The sequence below is a fragment of the Limulus polyphemus genome, unplaced genomic scaffold, assembly GCF_000517525.1.
Source record: "Limulus polyphemus unplaced genomic scaffold, Limulus_polyphemus-2.1.2 Scaffold652, whole genome shotgun sequence".
Lineage (NCBI taxonomy): Eukaryota > Metazoa > Arthropoda > Merostomata > Xiphosura > Limulidae > Limulus > Limulus polyphemus.
In genome coordinates this window covers 383,974-411,475 of record NW_013666262.1, presented here as the reverse complement: position 1 = coordinate 411,475, position 27,502 = coordinate 383,974, and the positions used below count along the sequence as shown (strand labels likewise).

At 34.4% G+C, this 27,502-nt stretch overlaps 1 protein-coding gene across 1 annotated transcript in view; it reads left to right on the top strand.

Annotated features, from left to right (window-relative positions):
- The window catches only part of LOC106459721 (WW domain-binding protein 4-like), a gene marked incomplete at its 5' end in the record, with an annotated part of 103,383 nt that overhangs the window by 62,412 nt on the left and 13,469 nt on the right, over window positions 1–27,502 (top strand). Inside the window, one exon of the mRNA XM_013919376.2 lies at window positions 21,806–21,867. Coding sequence (XP_013774830.1) covers window positions 21,806–21,867 — 62 coding nt within the window. The remainder of the gene's footprint in view (window positions 1–21,805; window positions 21,868–27,502) is intronic.

The following is a 27,502-nucleotide window of genomic DNA, read 5'->3' as shown; positions in this document are numbered from 1 at the left end:
TGGGATGCCACCACTATTGGAGTTTTTTGTGCACAAGGGTTAGGTACTGCAGTTCGGGATTTTTACCTTTGGACTAACATCAGCTTCACATAGGTTCTCATCATTTCCATTCCACAGCACTGTGCACACACCATTCCATAGATGATTGGTTACTGGTGCACATCTCATCAATTGTCAAAACATCACACCCTCATTCTACTTTCAGAAACAACCAAGGCAAGGCTTCATTCTCAGAGCTGAGATATCTGTTCTTGCTCCAACTCAATATGTCATCAGTCTAGATATTCTTTTTAATCATGTCTCCCAGTATTGCTCAGCTGACTCCCACCTGGCTCTGCGTATGGAACAGGAAGCCTGACTTTTGCTCAAATTCTTCATGCCTAAGGGATGAGAGAACAAGAGATCCTTTTAATGGTCTTTATGCGACCAAGAGATCATAAATATAGATTCACTGAATTTTCCAGTTTTCTTAGTCAGGATCATTCTTTGAACTCGATGGGTTGTTAAGTTGGGACACTAATAAGATATGGGTTTCTCTGCTGTCACCTTTTCAAGAATTCCTCGCTTCAGGGATGGGATACATATTTCAACATTCAGGAATTCCACGGTCTATGCAAGGACCACGAGACTTCCCTACACAATGTTTTAGTCTTTCTTGCTCTTCAAAAGGCAATGCCTCATGGACTGGGCTTATTAAGGGGAAAATCATCAGGCTTCACTCTGACAATTCCGTGGTGAGATTTTGTGTTTCTCATCCAGGAGACACTGGTCCAGGTCTCCTTGTTTTCAAATCTTGGATATCCTTTCTCGGGACCACTCCTATTATATCACCCTACTAGCTTCCCATGTTCCACCAATGATGACTGCTGTAGCAGATCACTTGTCTCAACCAAAACAGATTCTCACAACAGAATAGATGTTGGATTGGTTCTCATTTTGCAACTATGATTGGTGGGTTGGCCTCTCATTGGAATATCCAACTACTGGCAATTTGGTTTCCAGTACCTCACCTTCGGGCTTTGGAAATGATGCAGTCTGTCAGGACGGGATAGGATTACAACTCTAAGCCTTCCATTTAATTCATATGTTACCCAAGGAACTAACTATGATTTCTTCCAACCCATTATCGGTTCCTGTTGATAGCACCAGATTGGCGGCTACACCCTGGTTTCTGCTTCTGTGGTACTTTCTGGAGTGTCCACTTCTTCTTAGGCTATCTCTGTAGAGGTAGCCATGATCTGACATGGTACACCTAGCTATCCAGAAGCTCAAATTTCAGGCATAGAGATTATGCAGTCTTTCGCACAGCATCAGGGTTTAATTTCTAAGGTTGCCGTGTATCTGGCTCAGTCTTTGCTTTGTCCCACGATGGACATTTATCAACAGAAATGACACACACATATCTGCAATGGTATACTGAGAGGAGGTTGGTCCTACTTTCATGAGAAGCATCAACCATAACACATTTTTTGACCTGACTCTTTGGTAAGGATTTTTGCATCTTCCACAATCGCCCTGTATAGGCAGCATTATTGACTACTGTTCAATACTCGCAACAAAATATTCTTTGAGTCCCCAGTATTCTCCATATTCCTCAAGCCATTTTGGGTCCTTTGTCCCAAACAACCATTCCAGTTACCTAACTGGTATATTAAGGTTACATTACATGCACTTTCTCAAAACCTGTTTGTGACCTGATTCTCATATGCAATGTATCACCTTTACCTGAAGGTTTATTTTCAGTTGCTGCTGACCTACAGACATCTCCGATTGGAATGGTTTGCACTGTTTGCTCACAGACTGCTTTATCACTCTATCTGTGTCCTCAGACCAGTTTTTCTTACCAAAGACAAACAGACAGGGAAGAGGATAAATCCTCTTCACTGATTTGTCTGATTACTAATTTTCGTTTCTATAACTGGTCAGATTTCGATCATTGTCATTTTCAATGAGGGTCTTGAAGGTTTTGTTACCCGCACTAATGCCTTTAGAGATGCTATATAATGATTTTTTATACTGGACTCTCTTTGAATGCGATGATTCTTCTGCCAAGTTATGTCTAATCTAATTTGATTGCCCGGGGAAATTGGGCAGACAAGTAAGTGGACCTCCCCCAGTACTTTTATCTCACATTATTTGCATGATCTGGCAGTATCTTCGTCTGAGGATTTTTGCTTACCTCCTGTAGCTATCTTAGCCATTTCAGCTAGATTACACAGAAAAGTGAGTATTTTCATTGTTACTTTTCAGGGTCCCTTACATTGTTTTTACAGGATCTCATTCTGTGATGAATGTTGTCTAGGCAGGTGTGCTCTTATCAAACCAATTCAGCTCAAACAACCACTAATTTAATATACTTTATCTAGGTTGCAACTACCATTAATACTATCGTGAACTGTCATGAGTAAAGCATAAGGGGATCCTGCCAATCATTGGATTGAATAAATCGGGGTCGGTTTGCTTTTAGAAATTTAGGGATTTTGATTCACCTATTGCATTGTTTTCAGAGCGCTGTTCCTCAGTGCTCCCCCCAAATGCCATACTTTAAAACCATACTCCATGATTGATTGTGTAAATAGGCTGTGACTGCAATATAGTCTCAATGAGGCCTTAGGAATTTTTTTTGCAACAACTCCAATGACACTGGAAAAAAAAAAGTCTTAATGCAAAAATTTGTATGCATTTTCTTTCAAAAATGTCCAGAGAAAACTCAATTTTATGTTATTGATCAGTGATATTTCACCCTTATTACTCATAAAAGCAAGTTTTGTAATTAACACTTCTACACAGTGTAACTTTGACGGAACTAACTTGAAATTACATGTGGCAAAAAAGTCCATATCTTAATAAGCATAATACATTTATATTAAAACAGTTGTTTTTATTCTATTATTACTATGCTAATTTTTGGTAGTAAGCCTTAGTGTATGTTGTTTTCCATTATTTTTGTATAAGTTGCAAATTTTTGTTGTCCCATAATGCAGAATTTGAAGATTTTTTTTTTTACAGCACGTTTGTTTCAATTTATTGATGGGAAATATACCAGTGTCCTTTTTTAAGTAACAGCTTCTTGAAGTAGCTATCTCAAATAGTGAAACATGATCTACTTACTAGTAAGTGTGATAGCACTTAGCTAATTATCTTTGGCAGTGTGTGTCTCACTTGATGCCATTGTGGTATATTCAGTTAAAATTAACTTTACAAGTATTGGATAGGTCTGCTTAATAACTTGACATAATAATTGTTTTATAATCCTTTATTGTACCAATAAATTGCATGGTAATTGAAATTCATAAGCATGAATGTGTTTAATATAATTCAGTCATTTCTATTTGATTTTAAAGGAGCATTGTGATTCACTCAACATAACAATCGAAATTATGCTAAATCATCTACTAAGTGAGTCGTGATGTAGAATGGAATATAGAGACTGTACACAAAGTGAAATACATAATGAACAAGCTTTATTATCACCTTAAACACATTGTGTATGTGTACTTGCTTTTTTGGAACTGTTGTTTTTACTGGAATCTTACTGCTGCTTTGCCTTCAAGATTCTGTTATGAACTGTTTATATCCAATGTTCCTTGGTTTTCAAGAAACTTTGCAATTACCCAGAGTGACTAGCATGATTGGTCATTTTCATTCCAACATAAGTGAAGCCATAACCTCTAGATATCACCTGAGCTACTATTGAAGGATACTGTTCTTGATATTCTTGCATAATTTGCAGTATAGTAACAATTATCTGATCACTTGTTGTGAGAAAAAGAAATCCACTATATACTTTAAATAAAATCCAAAGGTACAGCTTTTGAGTGGATTGTTTATTCTTATTTAACTTTTTACAACTATCAACCATTCGTATAGTTATCATCACGTAAGTATCTCTGTTTTATGAAATACTGCCTGATCATTTTGTTCCAATTTAGAAAACATATAGGGTGACAACTGTGTTTTTATTTTATTAGGTTTTAGTTAACAGTTAATTAATGCTTCTTCTGTTTTTATTTTATTAGGTTTTAGTTAATGATTAATTAATGCTTCTTCTATTTTTATTTTATTAATGTTGTTCTCATTGCATAATATCTTAAAATTGTTAATGTTAATTGGATGTTGATTTATTGTGATGTGTTCATAAATGTGCAATGGGGAATGTTATATTTTTTTTTATCATAATGCTTATGTTGTATCCTGTTTCGCTTATGTAAGTGCTATCGCATCAATCATATTGATACTTGTAGGTGCTTCCATCGTTGAAGTTATCAGAATAAACCTTCCTTAGATGACTTTTGATTTTAGTACTCAGTTTTTGAATAAAAGTAACTTTGCTGTTTATTTTGTGTTTTTGTTCTGCTTGTTTCAAATGTTTATGATGTTTTTGGTTATATAGCAATGATATGGGAAGACACCTATTAGTGTGTCTGAGTTTGTGCATTTTGTTTCCTTCATGGAGTTTATGTTGTTTTCTCTTTCTTTTTTTCTGTTATTGAGTTTTTTCTATAATTGACTAAGGTTCTACTGACAATGTATTTAGGGAAGTGACATTTGTTAATAAATGTGTCAGATATTAATTCTAGTTCATGCTGCTGATTACTGTATGTACCTACTTATAGGAGACATTCTTGAGAATTGCCTATACTGTCACCATTTGGCAATTTTCCTTGTACAGGGAAAAAAGTTACATGATGGTCAGGTTCATGGAGGTGTGGTATTGCTGGTTGACCAGCAAGCACCCTTCATGACTGTACCACTCAATACACCATTTCTTCATTGACTGTACCATCACAATTTGTTCTCTTTACATCTCACTGGGAGTGTATTGTGATCAGGCAGACATTTATGACCTTACTGAGCAGTTGCCATCTCTCATCTTCATCCTAGGGGAGTTTAATGAGCACAATTTTCTCTGTAAATATTGATGGGAGTGGTCAATCAAAGGTGAGTATGCTTTCAGATCGTAACCTTTTTCTCTTCAATACTGGATCCTCTAATTATTTTTATGCCCCAAGTGTTATCTTTTACTTCAGTAGACTTCACCATTTGTACCTCTTCTGACCTTTTTTTGTTGTTTTTTTTGGAAGATGGACAATGATTCTGGAGGCAGTGATAATTTTCCTATCATTATGATTCAGTACCATCTGACTTGTGTTCCACAGTGGAAGCTGGAGCATGTTGGTCACCCTCCTTCACCACTCTTTGAGAGCTTGATCTTGTTGTCGTTAAGCTTCCCCTCTTTTAACTGCATGAAGGCAGCAATAGATTGTGTTGTCTAGGCATTTGTTCATACAATTACTAATACTTTGATATGTTTGCCATGGTATCCTTGTCCATGGTGAACTCCTGACTGTCAGTGGGCATGGAACTCAGAAATGGGCTTGGGATATTTTTTACAGATATCCTACTCTTCTCACCTGCATGGCTTTGTAGAAGGTTCATTCCCATGACCAGCAGGTCAGGTGTCTTAGCCAGAAGGAATCTTTGATTAAATGCACTTCTAGTATCTTCCACCACCAATTCCAAGGTCATCTGGGACAAGAATCAAAAGATGAATGGGAAGTTGTTACTTTACAAAGTGTTGCTAATACCCTTGGTAAGTGCTTTTCTCACCATTCTAGCATATCCATGTCTTCTTCTACTTTCTTGACCATGAAGTTGTAGGTCAAAAGATCACTTACTTTTTGAGCTGTTGGTCTGTATGACTATAATTGACCATTTACTCTGCTAGAACTTAAAATTCCTACACATGGGTTTGACAGTACATTATTTGTGCCAGATGATGTTCTTCATGAGATGCTGTACCATCTCTTTCCTCTCTCTCTTGCTTTTTTTCTGGTTGATTACAAACCAAACTTGGCAGGAGTAGGATTTTCCAGATGCCTGGTGTAGTTCTATTATCATTCCTTTTTCTAAACCTGGAAAGGATCCCAGAATTCCTTATAATGATTCACTTGTTTCTTCAACTAGCTGTTCATCTAAAGTTTTGAAGAGGATGACTGCTTAACTCTCTCGCCAAAGGCTTGGTCGAATCGACTAAGTTCATGACCCAAAATTGACCTCTATAATTTCCATACTATAACTTCTAACATGTTTTGAGTATTTTCACAAAATTTTGCAAGCTGTCAGTAATCATTAAGTGTCATATTTCCCTGAACTTTCTCCATGAATATGTAGTCAAAATATTGACTGCTTCAAGCGCAAAGTGATTTTCATGTTAAGATTAAAAATACTTTTTTCATCTGATAAATTTCAAATTTCATTTGCATAATCTCTAAAACCTCCTAAATAAATTTGAAACATTTTTTGTTTTGTTTTTTCAGTAAAGCTTTTATATTTGCTCTATATTTCACTACCCTAACTATGCAAGATTGGTCAATTTGACTGACCACATAACCTCCAAAAAAATCATAATAAGTCTTAAATTACCATTTTTTTCTTTCTAGAATAATTTCAATTTGTAACTTGAAACTGCATTTGTTTATCCTAAGTAGCTTTAAACTTGTAACAGTATACATCTGTTTATATTAAAATTTTATTGTTTTATTTTCTTTTGAAACATGTCTAACTGATATTCCTGCCTTAAAATTTGCAAATCACCTGGCAGTCGTGGAGCTTATGTTACTCTGTCAAATTAAACAATACACGGGCTACTTACGAGTTGTTCACAAGCATACCTCATGAAAAATTTGTATTATTCCTTATTTTACCTAATCTAACTTTATCTAACTTAGAAAGTTGTTAATTTTTACGTTTTACTTACTTTTATAATAATAAAGAATACACTTGAAAAACAAGAAATAAAGTGCTTGCTTGGGTCTTCATTTTTGTTTTTTTTTTGTTGTTGTTTTTTGCTGTCGACTGACAATGACACTAAATTCAACTGTTTTTCTACTAATGGTTCTACTGCATTAAATAATTTATTTAATTAAATAATACACAAAATAACACAGAATAGTCACAAGGAAAAGTAGACAATGTCCCATAACTATAACAATTTTTCTGCCTTTCTAACTGCTACAAGAGCTGTTAAAAATTCATATAAGCTCATCAGTGCATTTCCCATGGGAATAAAATTTTAACTGGAATTGAAAAAACTATTCTCTTCACAAAAACAATATAATATAATATAATACATCACCTTGGCTTTCTATTGGTTATAAGTAATATGGTATTAAATGTCAGAGAAAACTATTGGGAATTTCTGAAAGAGAGGATGTGACAGGTGGGTGTGACAACAGGGGGTCTGATTTTCTATTTTATGGCTCTGAAACTAAATAAGACTGAAGGCTATCAAAGTTATGCTTTGCCAGAGTGATGGCAATATGATATTTGTAATTTATGTTAAATTTTATACTTCTCCAATGGGTTGTAAATAAATTGGAGAAGAAGAGATGCCTAAAGAGATGTCACAATTCTCATACTAGGCGAAATTCTGGATTTTTTTTTAATATTGCCTTATAACATTAAGGAGTTAAAACTTATATACTATTAAAACTTGAATTATTAGCTACATTTTTATGCCAAATTTATTTGTATACCATGATAAGAAAGTAGTTTAATTTAATTTCGAATGAAACTCAGAAAGAATCTTGTGACATAAACACACAAAGATGCCCATAGCAAAAGTGTTAATGCTTGCCTTTTTCATTCTTGTATCAAACAATTTCCTTTAATCCACCCATTGTAATTTCTGCAGACAGCAATCTACCATAGACCTCTTGATTCAAAATGAAACATTAATCAGCGAAGCTTTCCTGAAAAGTGATCATCTTGTTTCAATCTTTTTGATCTTGAGAATGTTTATGATAACATGTGGAGATTTGGTATCTTATAGAACCTCCATTCTTATGGGTTGTGTTGCAATTATCCATTTGTATTCATAATTTTGTAGATGAGAGATCATTTTGAGTCTATATAGGATTGACATTCTCCCAATCTTTTACAAACGAATTTAGTTAGTCTCTCTCAGGGCTGTGTCTTGAATGTCACTTTTTAGCAGTAAGGTCAATACCATCATCAAACCACTTCCTCCTACAGTTACTAAAAACCTCTATGTCAATGACTTTCAAATTTCCTGTTCGTCATTGAATATGAGGAATATTGAGCAACAGCTTCAAACTGCCCTGGCTTGTCTGAATGGACTGCAACAAACATTTTCATCACCTAAATCAATTTTTGTGAATTTTTATGCCAACAGGGATTGCACTCTGATTCTGAGCTCCACCTGGAAGATGCAACAATTCCTGTTGCGTCTGAGACAAAGTTCTTGGGTCTTCTCTTTGATCTTAAGCTGACATTTATTCTACACTTTATGCAACTTAGAGTTAAATATACAAGAATGCTGAACACCCTCCACGTTCTCTCTTCACTTCTTGCAGAGCAGATAGTTGTTCTGTGCTCAAGATCTATTATACCCTCATTTAATCTGAGCTTGACTATGAACCTTAGGTCTGTGGTTCACTCAAAGACTCTGCCATAAAGATGTTGGACTGGGTTCATTATCAGGGACTTTGGCTTTGCATGGGGGCTTTCTGCACATCTCTTGTCCTATGAACCTCCTCTTCACAATAGATATTTGCACCTTTCTGTGCTGTATGCTGTGAAACTGCAATTTGTACTACAAAATCCAACCTGCCATTGTGTCTTTAAGGCTCAGTGGACTGTGCTTTTTGTAACTAGATGGTCTACTATTTCTACTCTATCCTTCATATCCAGGTTCTGTTGACTGATATGAATCTGACTTATGGATGATATTGCAGAATATGATGATCAGCTCATCCCACCATGGCATGTTACATCCCCGCTTGTGACCTATTTTGGAGTCACCTGAATAAGTGTGATACTCCCAACTGGAAGTACCAACTTCTTTTTTGTAAACATATTTCAAACCATTTTTCTTTACTCATTTTTATGGATGTTTTGAAATCAGGTCATCCTCTGAACTCTGCCATGGTTTGTTCTGGTACTGTGGTTGCTCACAAGATTCACCCTATAGATTCTGTGTTCACTTTTGAGTTATATGCCATTTTACTTGACCTGAATCATGTAAACGTTAAGCAGTATGCTAATTGTACAATCTATGCTGACACTTGCTTAGTTTTTTCAAGGCCCAGGAATTGTTTCATGTCAATTCCCACCCAGTTCTCTTGCATATTCAGAGAAGACTGGCCCATTTCTCTTTATCATCTGTCTCTAATTCTTGGCTATGTTGGTATTTATGGTACTGACCTCAGAAACACTGCAGAAAAATCAGTCAGCTGTGGTGATTTTGCAGCTCTGCCTGTTCCCTATGTAGACTGTAAGTCTGTCCTCAAGGTGAGGTTTACTGCCAGTTGGCAGTTAATTTGGGGTGAGCAACATCACAACAGCTTTTCCAAATAAAGCCTACTGTTGTTCTCTGGCTGTCTAGTTTATGTAGGATTTGGAGGGAGAAGGTAATCTTAACAAGGCTCCATATTGTCCAATTTCATTAACCATAGATTTATTTTACAAGAGTTTGACTTAAGTTACATTTGCCCATGTTTTTATCTCAAGGTTTGACTTTGACATTGGACAGTGCCATTGTTGACATTGACACTGTCAAGATTCATCATGTTTTTAGCTTTCTTTTGGCTATAGGTGTTTTTTTTCTAATACTGTTTATTTTTAACCTTGGGTCAATAAAAAGTGTCATTTTTTGAGATGTATTTTATCTTATATTTACTTCCATCTTTTACCTTCTTTTAACTGTTCTTAAATACACTAAACAAATGTTTGGCATAAATTGTGCTGGTGCTTTGCATCATAAAGTCCCATTAACTAATCAACAAAACAGAAAAATTAAACATTAGGTAAAATAACCCTTGTCAATAAAACATTTAGGCAACATTCTAAACAAAAAGTAATACATGAAAATGCAGAGTTACATATATACATACAGCATAAGTAGACTCAGCTCTATGGTTATAGAGATGGTGCTCAGCTGATCCATTGTAGACAAACCACTCTGTCTGATGAGGGCTGGTATTTTGGGGCTTCAAACTTCTCCAACTGTTCGAATCCTGGATACTTTGGTGCCAGAATGATAACTGACTCAGCGAGGTCCAAAATCTACTCTGTCTGATGAGGGCTGGGATTTTTGGACTTCAAACACATCCAACTGTTTGAAACCTGGATACTTTGGTGCCATTCTGATAGCTGGCTCAGTGAGGTCCCAAATGTCTGGTGCGTCAGCCAGAAAAGCATATTATTCCATATTTTCTACCAGGTGGAAGGTCAGGCTTGTTCCAGTCAGATTTTGTACTTTGAGTGAAAATGTTTTTGTTACGTTACGTATCCTTAAAAGCTGCAGACTTTTTTCTTGCATGAAAAGACATTAGATATGCTTCAGTTACATTTACTGTGTATACTAGATGATAAAATATTCTGGTGACCCAAGTTCTTATTTATTAAATATGATTTTTGTGTTTATGGTATTCAAACAACATGGATAAATATATTGGTTAACTGGCTGCTTAATGATATTGTAATCTTGATATGTTTTAAATAAAGAATAATAATTATTTTATCAATGACATTACAGTGTATTCAGGTGAACTGAATGTTCATTCGAGCTATTGAATAGGTCCACTAAAGAACAGGAGGTTTGCTCAATATATCAATTAAGGAGTAGTGTAAATATACTAGTGACTGAGTCCATATGAATGAAGTAACGAGACTGAAATACAAAATGAACAATCTTTATTCAATACAAACACAATATGTGCACTTGCAGTTTAATTACGTTGGACTATAACTTTCACTGGATGAGGACTTATTATTAATGACCAGGTTCTACTATACTGTCTTCAATAAGTTTAAAGTAAGACCCAAAACTCGAGCACTTTCGAATAGCTGACTATTCTTCAGGAGAACAAAGGGGGACCTTTAGCCTGCACAATGCAATATATAGTAGGACGTGTGACGTCATGTAAACTGGAAGTCCCAGTTGAGTTGAATCTGGTGACCAGCCAATCCCAACTCAAGCATTTAGTCTCCCGAAAGGGAGAATTCATCTGTAGAGAGAAAAAAACAAAAAAATTATTATTAATTTTCATTATGTATGAAAGTTTTGACATATAGAGAAAAATAAATACATAGGAAGATGAGAGCTTGAGAAAATAATAATGTAAATCGATATCTGAAATAATAATGTAGAGAAATAGAAGCATGAATAAAAATGTGAATAATAATAATAAAACTTTACAAATTTAATTACAAGTTATTCGGAATTTTTTTAGAGACGCTCGAAGGTCAACAATCCCAGGCGTTACAGTATTTAACAGTGCTATCCATTGAGCTTCTTTAATTTCCTTGTTTCTGTTTGATGTAAAATTTGTCTCTATGCCTGTCAGTATCGTGTCGTCAAGAGAGTGGTCAGGCTTGTTGAAATGCTCTGCAACCCGAAGTTCTTTGTTTGTTTTTATTGAAGATTTGTGATTATTAAACCACTCTCGTATAGTTGTTTTAGTTTGGCCTACATACTGGAAGTTGCATTTTCGGCACTGGATTAAGTAAATAGCATTTTCTGTACTGCAGGTTATGGGTTTATTGATTTTGAACTGTCTTTGGTTGTCTTTATCAGAGAAATTGTCAAGAAACTTTACAGTTCCTTTCACCTAAACACCCAGTTCCAGGTTGCTTTTACATGTTACCAAAGATACACAAACCTAACAATCCTGGTCGTCCTATTATTTCCAATTGCGGTATGCCCACCGAGAACTTATCTGCTTACGTTAATCATCACATCAAAGATATCCCTCCGTGTTTGACGTCATATATTAAAGGCTCAACCCATTTTTTGAACATGATCTCTGACATTAAGAACAATGGAAAATTACCTCCAAACACTAGTTTCTGCACCATGGACGTTTCTTCTCTTTACACAAACATTCCCCACGACGAAGGCCTGAAAGCTTTTGAATCTTCCCTTTTGAAACTTGACAAATCCAACACTCAGACTATTGTAGACTTAGCTAAACTAGTTATTATACTTAATGGGTTTGAATTTAATAATGAATTCTATACTCAGACAAAATGCACAACTATGGGGACCAAGATGGCACTAAAGAGAACCAAACATTTGGAAACGATACATAGATGATATTTTTTTCATTTGGGTAGGAGATGAAAACTCCTTACTATCTTTCTATAAACATGCAAGCTCTTTCCACACTTCTATTAAATTTACACTAGATTACTCCACTACTCAAATAAGTTTTTTAAATGTAAATCTGACATTAAAAGATGGTTTTCTACATACTGATTTGTACTGTAAACCAACTTAAAATGTGATGGTCAATCCCATTATTCGTTGGTAAAAGAGTAGCTCAAGAGTTGGCGGTAGGTGGTGATGACTAGCTGCCTTCCCTGTAGTCTTTCACTGCTAGATTAGGAATAGCTAGTGCAGATAGCCCTCATGTAGCTTTGCATGAAATTATAAACAAACAAAGTATTAATCAAAATAACAGGTACTGTGTATCTTCAAATAAAAATTTGTAGATCAGTAATTACAGTTAACTTCATATCAAAAAGTCTTAACATCTAGATCAAATCCTTTGTATCCATCCAATGTGACTAAATAACTGTTTTTTTTAAGTTACTGATTAATTTATATTATACAACACTCATAAATAACTTCATGTAATGTTTATACACCTGTAGACCATGTCTGCACTTACATGTATATTACTATATATATTTGTCATCATTATACATCATCACATATATGAATAGCTTTTCAACAGACTGCCTCTGGCTCCTGCTAAATTATTTCATAATTTTGGATTATTTTCCAAAGCTATTGGATAGTAGCTGTCATTAGTAAAGTACTGTCGCATATGATCCCTCAAACTTGAGTGTTTTTTCTTTTCAGGCATCACAGACCACTACAGGATTTTTTATTAATGTTGTTGCTATATAGTATATACCAGTATACACTCATATAAAACACAGCTGTCTCACTGCATGTGGAAAATTTGTGTGCCTCTAAGGTGTATCAGCAACAAAGATATAGCAGATTATGCAGTATTCTCTATGGAACTCTTGCTCCTCTGCTCGATCAGGTGAGTGATTTTTATGAAATGACTGTGACATTTTCCTTTGGAAAAATAACTGCATCTCAGAAAAGCAAGGGCCACAAAGTCCTTTCAATTGTTTTCAAACTCATAACTATCATCTTCAGTTGGTCAAACTGTTAATGCATAAAGCATTATATCTACTGCCATCCTAAACAGTGTTGGTGGAGCAGCTATCATTTGATATCCTATGAATATCACTTGTCATGAAACACTGCTCAATAGCTTGGAAAGAAAGGGTTACAAGGCCTTTTTGGCCCTGTTAATATTGAGATCAACAAACTGTCTTAAATTTAGATGATCAAGTGGTAATCATACAATCATACTAGATAAACTGTACTGTACAATACCACCCAGTATCTCAGAAAGCAAAGGTTGCAATTTTTGTCAGAGTTCTTTAATTCCCAGTTATCATCTCCAATTGTACACCACTTGTCTTAGCTTCATGTTGATCAAATGGAAAACACACAATGTAATCTACACATTGCATGGTGAACTTCACTTGATATCTTGGAAATCACCACTTCCTTTCAGTCATCAGGTGCTTGACCTAATAGTTGTCCTAGCTGCATATGATCTGCTTCAATCCCTGTCATATCAGTCAGGAGGCTGGCATCAGCATTTTTGCTGACTGTAAGAGCTGTCTTGCCTCTAAATCTGGCACTTTCTTTTCTGGTTGCTGTGAACAGTCAAACAAGTACTTTCAGCTTTTTCCTCTTTAACCAAATGCTTGATTGAGTCAAGCACTGAACCACACAGAATCAGCATCAGACATTGTACTGCCTGAAATGATTGAGGAAGTGGTCCATACCTTCATTTGGTGCAAGATTTAACATTAGGAAAAAAATTGCTTAGACTTAAAGAGATTTATGAGAACATTAAAAATTCTTGACCAACACTAGGCTAAGTTCTAAATGTCAGGGGTACAGTGATAATACTCTCAGGGACCTCAATACTCTGACAAGAAGTAGGCCCCCAGCCTAGGGTGACAGGATTATGAGATGCTCTAAGCAGCTCATACACTAGTTCAACTTGACTCCAAGCTCCTCTGTGGGTCAGGTTCACATTGGCAGTATATCCCCTGACTTAGGAAGGCTCACCATTGCCCCTTGACCTACTCACTTTATTATTTAGTGTTCTCCATTTTGCCTACTGACAAGCAACATGATTCTGGTTGGTGGACATTGTTCATCAATGATACCTCTAGCCTCACTTGTCTCTGAGTGGTTTCAACCAGAGTTGGGGTTGAGACACACTGGCTTATTTACATCTAGGAGTCTGTACAAACTATTTCATCCAGTTTCAGACTTATCAGTTGCCACACCACCCTATCAATCTTCATTTTGTGTTTCCCTCACTCTAAAGTCAGTTCTCAGAGTGAGAACTTGATCAGGCATTCTTGGTACAATTAATTCTATCAGTTATGCTTCCTGAGTCTGCAGCAGTATCAAGAAAGAAGTCTTAGATCTTTTTATCATTGGCAAAAATCCTATGTCTAGTAGAGGACTTCCCTTAAACCCATCAACTTTCTTAGACAACCATCTCTTCTCTATGACCTACCCTACTCTTCCTCTTGTTCCTAAGTCCTTCTAGTCATGGAAAATTCCATTTCATAACTATGAAGTCTTTTTAAACTTAAATCACACAAAAGTGGGAGTAAAGGGTAGAACATGCTTCAGCAACTATATCAAATTCTGCAATAAAGATATCCTGCAGTAAGGCACCAAACTTTTTTCCTACCTATCCACTCTGGTATATCCAGGTGAATTTAATTAATGTTAAAATTATAGGATAGGTCTGCTAAGTAACTGAAAGTTATGGAGTAATACTAAACCTTATTACTGAGTCGATGTTAAACAGAATAATGAAATTGGAAACAAAGTGAAATATAAAATGAACATTCTTCATTATACAATAAAACATGAACATGATATTTGTATTTGCTGTTACTTTCATTGAATGATTGCATTTACTGGCTGTTCCTTCAGAGTACTCTGTTGAGATCATGTACTAGACTGTTTAAATTCAAGGTTCCTTAGTTCATGAGAAACCTCACAACCTCACATTTACCAAAAGTGACTTGCATGACCAAAATGATTTGTCTTTCTCATTACAACCTCTATATATCACCTGAACAACACTGCTATATATTCTTTACTTGTGTCGTGTCAAGTAATGTTCTCCCCTGGTAGAAACGTAGTATGTACGTTCAAGAACAACAAAGGAAACTTGAAACAAGATCTACTTAGTTATTTGAAACCTGCACATATTCAGAATGTAGATTTTACAGAATAAATGACATACTACAAGAAAGATAGAAACACATGATAAGTGCATATACTACAGTATCACATAAAATGGTTTGTTCATCTACTGATGAAACTCCTGTTTGGAAACATCTGTAAAGTAAGTTTAAATATGATTGGATAGAGCAAGAAATATACTTTACAAATTATAGTAGAGTAATTAAGGTGGTTTGAACAGTAATTTATGGTTTAGTGAGAAAATGTCTAGTAAAGGTTTTTTTAACATTGAACAAAAGCATTCAATGGGAGGTTCTGAAGACGAAAATATGGCAGAGCCATGTTCTTTTTTTTGCAGATTCTTTGGAAGTTACTTATGGTCATGAAAGTGTTGGTGTGTTAAATTATATCTGTTTGAAAGTTACAGAATGTTTCTTTAACCCTTTTGCAACAGGGTCATATATTTTACATCACCTCAGCTGGGGGTAGGACATTTATGTAACAAAACATATGGTAACTCTGAGATATCCTCACAAAACCTGGTAATTTTTTGTTAAAGATGATAAGTATCTTGTACACAAAATGTTATTATTTTAATTACATCTTTCTAATAAAGATATGTTATCTGTAGTAGTTATTTGCACTCAAACTCTGAATAGTTTGAGTGTGAGATGATTTTCATTTTAAGTATAAAAATACTTTTCTTCATCTTACAGTTTTCATATTTCATTTGCATAACCTCTAGAACCTCCTAAATGAAGAGCAAAAGTTTTTTAAGGTAAATGTTTATATTTTATTTTCCATTTTCTCTACCATATAACTAACTCTAGCTGTTATCATCAATGTACAATGCAATAAAATGATTAAAATTAGGAAATAGAAAATAATAAGTACATACCTTTTAAATTTTTGTGGAATATCTTTAAAAATCTTCTTTTGGTTATATTCATAATTTCAGGTCTTTTGCTTTGCACATATAGTTAATTTTTAATCTTTTGTTATCCTTTCTTGTCCTTTATTGTTTATTATTCATCTTGGCACAAGTCAACAGTGCGTTCTGGGCATGTTACAGTGTCTCTGGCAGAGATGCGCAACCCTTCTGCGAAATGTTCATGCAAAGTATGATGTATATTTAAAAAATGTTTAAACCTTTCAATTATGCAATCTAAAACATAAATAATGCATAATTAACCAAAATATAATAGTAAGACCTGAATACAATTTAGCTGTTTCTCTAACTATAATATATTTAGGTAAATAACAACCATAAGTGCTATAGACGATAAAGCAACCAACAAGAGTATAGGCAGTTACACGTATCCCATGAAGAAAATTGCATGCCAATTTCAAAATAACTGTTGCTGAATTTCAGTGTAAAATTAGCTCTTTCTAATGACTATATACATGTGTATGTAACTTCCACATGTAAGCTATAAAGCTCAAACAAATCTATTGAAGGTGAGCATGGCACAAGTCAGGGGTTGACAAAATTTATTACCTGTTTCAACTGCATTCATCCAGAGATCTTTGAAATGTACATGTCAATAAGTTCAGTAAATATCTTATTGTCTACACAACTGGCATTATATTATTGAGAATTTTCATAGCTTATGGGTCACATGACAATACATCTGAAGTTTTAAGTAGTTTTTTGTTAAAATTTCTTTTGAAATAAAGGACTTACAACTTAGATAACATAAAACTCTGAATCATAAAATACATTATAATGTTAATTTCATTCACATACATTGAGAGTAAAAGTGTTTAATTAAATATTAAATGTAACACAGGGATATGTGCAGAAAAGGGTTGAAAAAGGGTCAAAAGGGTTAATGAGAATACATCAGATAAGTTTAGTGAGATTTCTGAGTATGGTAGAGATAGATATTCTGATGATTTGATTTTTTTATTGAATATTATTTTTATGATTTATGCATTCAAACAATGCACATAAATAAATTGACTAACTGGATACTTATAATTTCTAATCTCAATCATGATATGTTTTAAATATAAAAATTATTACCATTATCAGTAATAATAAAATTATTTTATCATTTAGTAATTAAGTTGTTTGAGTTACACAAGATTAATGTGTGAATTACTTCATATTTTAAAAACAAAAAGAAATGGCAATTTTATGGTCATCAGAGCATTTGGAATTTGCCAACTAGTAAATGTTTCAATTACATTTTCATAAAATTTGCCCTGAAATAAGTTTTTTTTTAAAAAGCAAAAATGGTAACCACCAGTGGAAACACAAAGATTCTATCATATTACACAAAGGATAATTCAAAAATGTCTGTAAAAAAATAGGAAGATTAATCATGTGGCAATAATCGATTAGTTCAGTGTATCTGATCGTTATGATTCTGATGATTAATTGATTAGAGAATTCCTGTAATTCCCCCTTTCTCATATCAGTTCATTTTTGTTTAACTCCAACACTGGTACACCAAATTTGTCCTAAATCATGGATGTGAATCCTGATTTTTTGTTAGTTTTTCTGTGTTTCATTGTTTTCTCATGTTCCATAGCAACAACACGCTCACTAAACAAATACTGAAATAAACATTGTCACTTTAGTGCTAAAAGAAATGATAAAACATATCTGTTGTTCAAAACTGATTTTTACCATGAAATATAAAATGCATATTTTATTTTTTTGGTCAAGTAAATAAGTTAGATTGACTTTTATGTAAATTTTATTTATAAAACAGCAAAAATAACCCAATTGCACAAAAATTAAGGAAAAACATTTTAAAATGAAAATTCATTTGCATAATATAAAAAATAAATTCTAAATCTACAAGTGACAGTAATTGTAATATTAGACCACGTTATACAACACCCCCTTTTCAAATAGGTGATGTAACAAACAAAGTATCATAAAATCTTTACCTTACCTTCTCATAGAGTGTTCCAGGTACGGTGTGAAAGATACTACTAGTGATTAAGCAAAGTAAACTATTTGGTTATCATACAACTTTAACTTTGAATATAATGCAGTAGAGAACTTCTTTCTTTTTGTTATAATATATATGTTATAATATATTTGATTTTTTAAATATACTAGCAGAAATACCTGCTAGTTCCTGTGAAAGGCTATTGGGCATGCGGCCTTTTCTGGAATCTTCTGACAGTTTTACAACAATGCACTTTACTTGACATTCAATAATGTTCATGATCCATGACAAAAACGATTTTATCAAAATTTTTGTTTAAAAATGATATATCATCACAGCATTACATCACAGAGTAGATTTTATTGAAGTATTTCTTTGTAGATGCAGTTATCAATGAAAGTGCCTTGCTTTTCTGTTGCAACACTCATAAGATTTTCACTAAAGAAAAACAAATAATTAATTTTAAGTTTGTTTTTTGATTGTTTTATATTTGAAACTAACTTCTTTTTGTTTGTAATATTTATTGGTTAAATCTAAAATATATCATTTCAATTGTTTTATTTATTGGTCAGCTATAAAAATACTGCCTAGTTATAAAAATATTACCCAGTTATGATTGGTGATGATAGGTGAGATAGTTTCTGAGATCTGAGTTTTGGATGTATACATCGCAAGCTTAATTATAATAAGATTGTTTACACTTACTGCTTACATGTGCAGTAAACAGCAAAGAAATATCTTATAGAAAGTAGGAACTGGATGGGCTATGGAGAGATCATACAAAGTTTTTGCTTTGCTTGATTTCATTAATTAAACATTTGACACCCAGGCTCAACTCTTTAATATGGGATCACTAGTTCCAAGTCTATGGCTGATTTGCATTATTTTATTACCATGATAATTCAGTTTTTTTTTATACCTCAATGCAATAATCATCAAATATTTTACAACATTACAACCTATGCTACAGTAATCATGGTAACACTAGATTTGGTTCAGCATGTTTTGCTATGAAAAGCTTTATGTTTCACTTGTAAAATATGGTTTAATGTAACTTCAACTTAAGCTGTATGTTTACCAAGTGACTTGCATCTTATGTAGTGGGATTATTAGTTGGACATAGTTCAAAGGGCAATAAAACTTAAGTATAAATAGATGTATGCTGTTACAAGTTATAACCTATTTAGGATAAACAATTATAGTTTCCTGTTACAATCCTCAGTTACAATACTTGTAACTCTGAATATAGTGTGTATATCTTCACAAAATTTGGCATCTTTCAGTAAATATTACAAGTCTTTCACATACAAAAAATAATATTTTTTAACGAAGTGTTTTAAATAAAGTATAATAAAGATTTGTCCATTAATATATTAAGTATTTGTTTGAATAGTCCGTGTGCAAAGTAATTTTCATGTTAAAATTAAAATACTTTTCCTCATCTCAGAAATCACAGATTTCCTTTGTGTAATCCCTAAAACCTCCTGAATGCATTTCATACATTTTTTTCAGTAAAACTTTATAGTTTATCTTATTTTATCCACCCTATCTCAAAATGGGATTGGTCAATTCGACCGACCTTGTAACCACCAAAAAAATAAAAATAATAATAATAATCCTACATTCACTTATCCTAAGTAGCTCTAAGTTCGTAACAGTATACAACTTTATATATATATATACTGCTCTTTGAACGATGTCTTACTACTATCCTCACCATTATAAGTTCTAAATCACTCGGGGAATGTGTAGCTCATGTTACACTATAGAATTACATTACCCACGAGCTGCTCGCGTGCATGTCTCATGAACCATTTTAATTATATTATTATTATTTATTTTAACTAATCTAGTCTTAAATAACTTAAAAAGATCTGTACTTTTAACTTTAGTTACTTTTATAATAATAAATAAAGAATAACTATGAAAAACAAGAAATAAAGTACTTACTCAATCTTGCTTTTTTTCTTGCTATCAGGTTTTCAGAGAGTTTAACCCTAATTGTTTATACTATAGATAGTAATGCACTTAATAATTTTTATTTAATTAAATAATGCACCAAATAATATAAACTAATAACATGTAAAAAGTGGACAAATTCACTTACCTTTCAAAATTTTCCTGGCTTTCTAACTATGTGACAAGATCCATTACAAATTCATCCAAGCTAGTCGTTAACTTTCCCACAGAAACGATGTTCGTACTCTGAATGAAATTGACATTTAACCCTTCAAAACATAACATTATACAACACATCATTTGATAGATGAAAACCTTGACTTTCTATTGGTTATAGGTAATATATAATGAAATGTATGAGAGAACTATCAAAGAAAGAGTGGGTGTGGCGGGAGGGGTCTGATTTTCTAATTGATAGCTCTGTAACCTAATAAAAGTGAAGAGTATAAAGATTATGGTTTGTCTGAGCAATAACGATTTTATAGAGAGTAGTTTATGTTTAATTTGATATTTGTTCGAGGAGTGATGGATAAAATAGGGATGATGACATGCTAAGAGAAAATGTGTCACGTAGGTCACACTAGTGTAAATTCAGGATTGTTTTTAATATTGCCTTGTAGAATTAAGAACTTAAAACTTATATACTATCAAAATATGGATTATTAGCTAAGATTTTATGCTATTCTAATTGATATAACATAAACAAAAAGTAGTTTAATAAAATTTTAAATGTAAGACACTAAAACCTTGTGTCATGCGCATTAAAGGATACCCAGGGAGATAGGGTAAAGCAAATGAAATTTGAAACTTTTCAGATGAAGAAAAGAATTTTTAATCATAACATAAAATTCACTTTTTACTCAAAGCAGTCAACACTCTGACTCCATGTAATTACAGACAAAGTTTTGATAAAACTACCTAATTAAAAATTCAGATTTTTTGTCTACAGAAGTCTTTTAATGTTTACTGAAATCTTTCCAAATTTCTTTAAGATATTTAACTACTTTCAGAGTTATACAGGTATACGGTATGTATGTACAGTATGGTGGTTACGAGGTTAAAAGGGTTAAGAGAATGTTTTCTGTTTTCTTGTAAATCCAGTCTGTTTAATTTTACTCTGATTCTAGATTATTCTCAAGCTCTGCTTAATCACATATTTCAATTGTAATGTTTTAGGTTATTATTATCTTCCTTTTTAAAACTAGAATTATGGTAAACCACTGGTCCTATGACACTCTAGTGCCCTTCTCCTTTTCATTGTGGCTAATCTAGCTTTTAGTATTTCAGATGCAAGCCTACCTGATTTGAATTTTATATTTTTATAATTGAAATGAATTTCAAACAGGTACCTTCTTCTGAAATACATTCCTACCCATCTCTCTTCAACCAGATGATACATGAGTGTTTCAGTCATAACTGCAACTTAGAAATTTGATTTTTATATGATCTCCTGATGCAGGCACAATAAGTCATGTAGAAGTGAAAGAGTTATGGGTTAGTTGATACACGAGAGTAACTCATAAGAGACAGGTTTTTAATCTTCCAAAGGTAAGTACTTGTTAGAAAATCATTTTAATTCTAAAAATGTAAAATCTTATTTCAGAATCACAATGGGAAACACCAAATGAAGAATATGTCACCTTAGCAGAACAGCAAGAACATCAGGTAAGTTAAAAACACTTTTTTTATATAACAGTGGAAATATTAGGAAGAAGATAAATCATATTTTTTAGTCAGTTTTACAACAAAGAAGAACTTGTAGTTTGAAATTTTACTGTTTCCTTTAACTAATTAACCTAAATAAGTCTTTTTTTATAATGGTAATGAATTTTTTGGTTAATTTTTAGTTTTCTTTCCATTTCACCTTTGAGATGAAATTGAAATACTATACATATTAAATATATAAGATTTGGATTTACAATAGGGAAAGAATTAGAAGAAACAAATTTTAAGAATTTTAACAATAAACCCAAATTAATACAGTTATTTTCAATAAAATCAGGGCACTCAATTTCTTCAAAATTGTGAGTTTCCACAGAACAATGAGCCAGGTAAAATTAAAATCTCAACCTTCATTTGTCCTCTAGGCATTGGTTTTTTGCATCATTCCAGCAACATGTGCTGATCAGACGACCACCTCCACCAATCCCATTGTGCCCTCTATACTAGTGTAGGTAACCTCCGTCTACCATTACAACACAATCCTTACTTTCTTGATTGGCACTACAATGTTCAGATGTGTATTTTCAGTTATTTTTCCAGTGAAGTTTGCTATGTTTTTGTATATTTTTTTGCTAGTTTTCTCTTTTCATTAGAATTACTTGTTCCTTTAGTAGTTCCTTTACTATTTTTTTTCAAAAGTCCACGTGAACTTATGAATTCCAATTTTCATGTGATGGATGAAGAAGTTCCTGCCAATATGGACGAAACTCATGTCACTGGTCCCCAGCATGGCGAGTTGTTGATGTTGGCCAAGGAGATTCAGGCATTAGTCTGGTGGGAATTGGACACTTTCACTGCTTCTTCTGATCATTCTCTCTTCCCAAATGACCACACTTCTGAAGAAGTTTTTCCTCAGGGGGAGGACAATTTCATCTCGGTTTTTCCAGCCCAGTATTTTTTTGGACAGCCACATAATGCTGACAGTCAGGAGAGTCTGCCGAGCATGCTTGTCTTACACCTTATTGATCAGGATTGTCAAAATTTACATCTTCCATTTAGCATTTAATTTTTCTACTTCTTCCTTGTTGGGTGAAGAGCCTCATTCCTATTATTTTCCTCCCTCTCCTGAAATTCTTGTTCATGCTCAACATTTTGCTGCTCAAGTACAGTTGGAAGTGGATATGCCTCGTCTTTTTTACCAATTCTCTTTTGCTTACTAATGTGCCTCGATTCCCTATTTGGATTCTCAGCATTTAGATCATCTCCTTCCATTGTGTGGATCTAATCTTGATCCCTTGGTTCATTTTAATAAGTCCCAGTTTACTACGAATTGCATTACATTAACCAATCTTTTACATGTTCTTTCCTCTTTACAATTGTTGTCTCAAGCCTTCCACCAGTCTCCTGATCAGTTTTTGGCCGATCTCTGGACCCTCCTGTGGTCTACTATGGCCCACTTGTCAGCATCAGCCCTGTCTCTCACCACTTGGATTTGATGTTGTTGGGATTTACTCAGGAGGGATGCATTACTTCTGGGAGTGCATCTCCCCCTTTCATTTTTACTGGAACTTCATCAGGCCCCATTTCTGCACAAAATGGCCTTTGGGGGCTTCATGAGTCTTTGGAATCTAGAGTCAATGTGGCAAGATTGCATTCTTCTCTGTCCTCCTTTGCTTTTCATTTGTCTCGCCCTACTGATTCTGCTCAATCTTTGTCTGTTTAAGTGCCCCATGCACCTTCTTCTCTGCCCCGCCCTTTTCCATACTCCTGATGTTCTCTTCCTTATACCTGTTCTTCCAGTTCCTCACGGCTTCACCATTATCGGTGACTGGATGTATTTGCATGTGTTGGTGGGCTAGGTTAAAACTCTTTTCTGAAATCTGGAAACCTTTCACGACGGATCCATGGGTGTTATGGGTTCTGTCAGAGGATCTATGTATTCAATTCCAGTCCCCTTTTTCCCAGTTTTAATTCCTCCTCCTCAGGATTGTGTATCTAGTGGAGTCAGTTCTCTATCTTCTTCACAAGGGTTCTGTAGAATGTGTGGTGCCTGTTTGTCCAGGTTTTTACTCCTGTCTGTTTGTTGTTCCCCAATAGACAGGAGATTGGAGACCTATTATCGATCTATCCCAGCTGAATGCCTTTTTGGAAACACCCCAATTCACTATCGATTCATTCTACCACTCTCTTTAACCCTTTTGCCCCTGGTATGTTAAAGTGCAAGTCACGACATTTTGGAGCGTTATTTTCAAAATTTTATTAAACAACATTTTTACTACTTCAATGAAATTGGCATCGAAACATAGTTTATAATTTAAATTCTGATATAATATATATGTTTTAATTTCTTAATTTAAAAGGAACTGTAAAAAAAAAATGTTGAATATCAATTTTGTGTGTCACATAAAACATCTAGTTGTCTTATTGTTCAGTTGCCATTTTATTATGCCCACCATACAACATGTATAAGTAGCTAACAAATTAGACACTCAAATTAGAAATATAGACAAGCTAAATATAAAATAAGAACCTCCCTCCTCTATGATTTGCTGAGATAGCAATATTTTTAGCAAGTCTACTAGAGTGGCTCCTCCCACTGCACCTATCTTTTGAAAGCTCTTATCTAGTCCCACCTACTACTAATTAGCTACTGCTTATAACCAATAGAAAGAACATTTTCACCCCTACGTAACTCTGACAGTTGTTTATAAATAGCTTGAAGGAGAAAATAATTTTGCCAAAACCATTGAAGTGTGATGATTTAGTCTTTGCTCTGAACAGGAATGGGATGTTTTTAACCCATATACAGTTTATTTAGAGACCCGACTAAATTACAGGGATTTTGAGTGGACTAGTACACATATTTGAAGTTTAAAAAATTAGTATCTCTATTCCCTCAATCCCAGAAGAATAAACGAGGCTTATGTCAAGGCCTAGCAAGTTCGATGCATGAGCAAAAAATTTCGTAACACTGTCAGCATATTTCTCATTTACTTTCTAAGTGTGGTGAAAGTGAGAGAGGGTAGTATCATTTATAAGAATGTGCCCAAATAACACCTTCATATACTTATGCTGCAAAATTCCACACACATTATATGGGTGACCAGTAGTACTGAAACACCTGCTATGTAATTGGATAAGCCCGGCTCAGATTCTACAATGTTTATTGGATCAGTCCAACTCTGAACCATATAATAAATGTTTTTACACATTCTAGTTGCAATTTTATTACCCTGGGAAATTCCTGTTGAAAGTTTTGTAGGAACTATAAACTGCTATATCCCATATTGTGTTCTTGGAGCAAGGGGAATGTCACCTCACTGAATACGCGTGCTTTTTTGCGCTCAAGAGTTTCGTATTACGATTGTGCGTGAACAATCTTATAACATGGGTGGTGAATTATTGCTTTTTTGTCAGTGGGTTTGTAATTTGTTGGTGACAGTAAAATAAACACAGAAAATATATGGGATATGTTTAGCAGTTGAAAATCACTTTGCACTCAGACTAGTTAAAAAAAGAATCAATATTTTCATGGACAAATATAAGTAAAAATACTTCATTAAAAATGTGATTTTTTTGTGTGCAAAAGGTTTCTAATGTTTACTTTAAGTCTACAGAATTTTGTAAAGATACACTTAAAATATGAAAAGTTATAGCATGAAACTATAACAAGCACAAAATAGTTATGAGGTCGGTCCCAGGTACCGAGCCTGTGTCGAAAGAGTTAATGGGTTTTTTCCCTGGGTCTTTGGATGACCAAATTCGACATGACAGATGCTTACTTTCATATCCCTATTGCTCTGGAGTCACGTTGTTATCTTCAGTTTGTCCATGGGGATGATGTGTTCCAGTTCTATGCACTGCCATTTGGTCTTGCCTCATCTCCTAATGCATTCTGTCAGGTTGTCTGTGCCTTTGCACATCATCTTCATTTGTTCGATCTTTGTGGTCATCGTTACATGGACAACTGGCTCCTGCTTGCCTCTTCCCAAGTCCAACCTGCCAATCATACCCGCTTCCTGTTTTAGGAGTCTGATCGGGTGGGGTTTCTCATGAAGGTGGAGAAGTCCTTCCTCCCTCCCACTCAATATCTCATTCATTTGGAGGACCTCTTCAATTCCCATCTCAGGGATCAAGGCCAAACTTGTTTGGTGGCTCGACAGGGGTCTCACCACAGTGGAGGTTCCTTTTTTTCTCCTCCTCATTCCAACTTGCATCTGTTCACAGATGCTTCTTTGGTGAGTTGGGGGGCTTCCCTTAATTTCAGGAGATTTTGGGTTGGTTCATTGAGGAATCAACTTACCATATCAACCACTTGGAGCTGTTGGCAGTTCATTGTTTAGTCACTCATTTATTCTCACTCTTACAAGATTGAGTGGTTATGGTTCCTTCCAACAATTCAACTGTTATCAGTTATATCTCCAAACAAGGGGGTACTAAGTCCAGGGCCCTGTGTTTTTCACAGTCAACCTTTATACTAGGCTCACAGCTGCAACATCTCACTCTTGGCATGTCATGTTCTGGGTGTTATGAATCTAGTTACAGACCATCTATCCTACCCCAAATAAATTCTTCCAACAGAGTGATCCCTTCATCCAGGGGTTTTTCAGTTGGTGTGTTCTTGCCTGGGTATGCCTCATATTAATGCATTTGCAACCCGTTTGTATGACAAACTTCCTTTCTCTTGGTCTCCTATCCCACACCCCTCAGCTTTGGGGGTAGCTGCATTCAGTCAGGATTGGAGGGACCTTCATCTGTATGCTTACCCTCTGATCAGACTCCTCTCCAGTGTGCTCTTCTTTCCATGTGTTACTAGTTACTCCATTTTGGCCTGTTCAGTCATGATTTCCTCTACTTTTGGCCCTTACTGGAGCAGCAACCCCTTCCCTTACCTTCATCCAGGTCTCTGTTCTGACAACCTCGATCCAATGTGTTTCATCCAGATGTTACCAAATTCCGTCGTCATACATGGCTTTTGTCCAGTCCATTGCCTCCACTCAGGGACTCACTACCCACGTAGCTTCTTTGCTGGTGGTAGGTGTTGCCTGGTCAGGTATGCTGAATCATTTTATAATAGCACTTACTCTACTTTGTGGAGATGGGGTGTTTCTGTAAGACCACCGGATATGGCCAATTTGTATCTGTTCTTCTATGAATATTTAATTTTAAAAAAGTTTAGATTCCAATTCATTCAACTAAACATTCCAATATATTGATGATTTAATTTCAATAAATAACTTAAAATTTGCCCCAAGTATAATATATTCTAAGGAATTGACTATAGAAAAAAGCAATAGCAATGAATCTTACGTGAATTATCTAGTCAAAAACATTTATTTTGTTTTCCCATCCATGGTTTACCTACTCCCCATAGTGTTATTCCTAATGTTTTGTTAACTTTTTAAACACAGGCTCAGTCCCTAGGACCAACCTCGTAACCATTTTGTGCTTGTTATAGTTTTCATGCTATAACTTTTAAATTACTAAGCGTATGTTAACAAAATTTGGAAGATTATAAGTAAACATTACAATACTTTCATATGCAAAATATATAATTATTTTATTAAATCTTAGGGTTTGTTAAGCAATGTTTTTCTCATGCCCTTTTTTTCTTTTCACATGTTGCCTATCCAACATG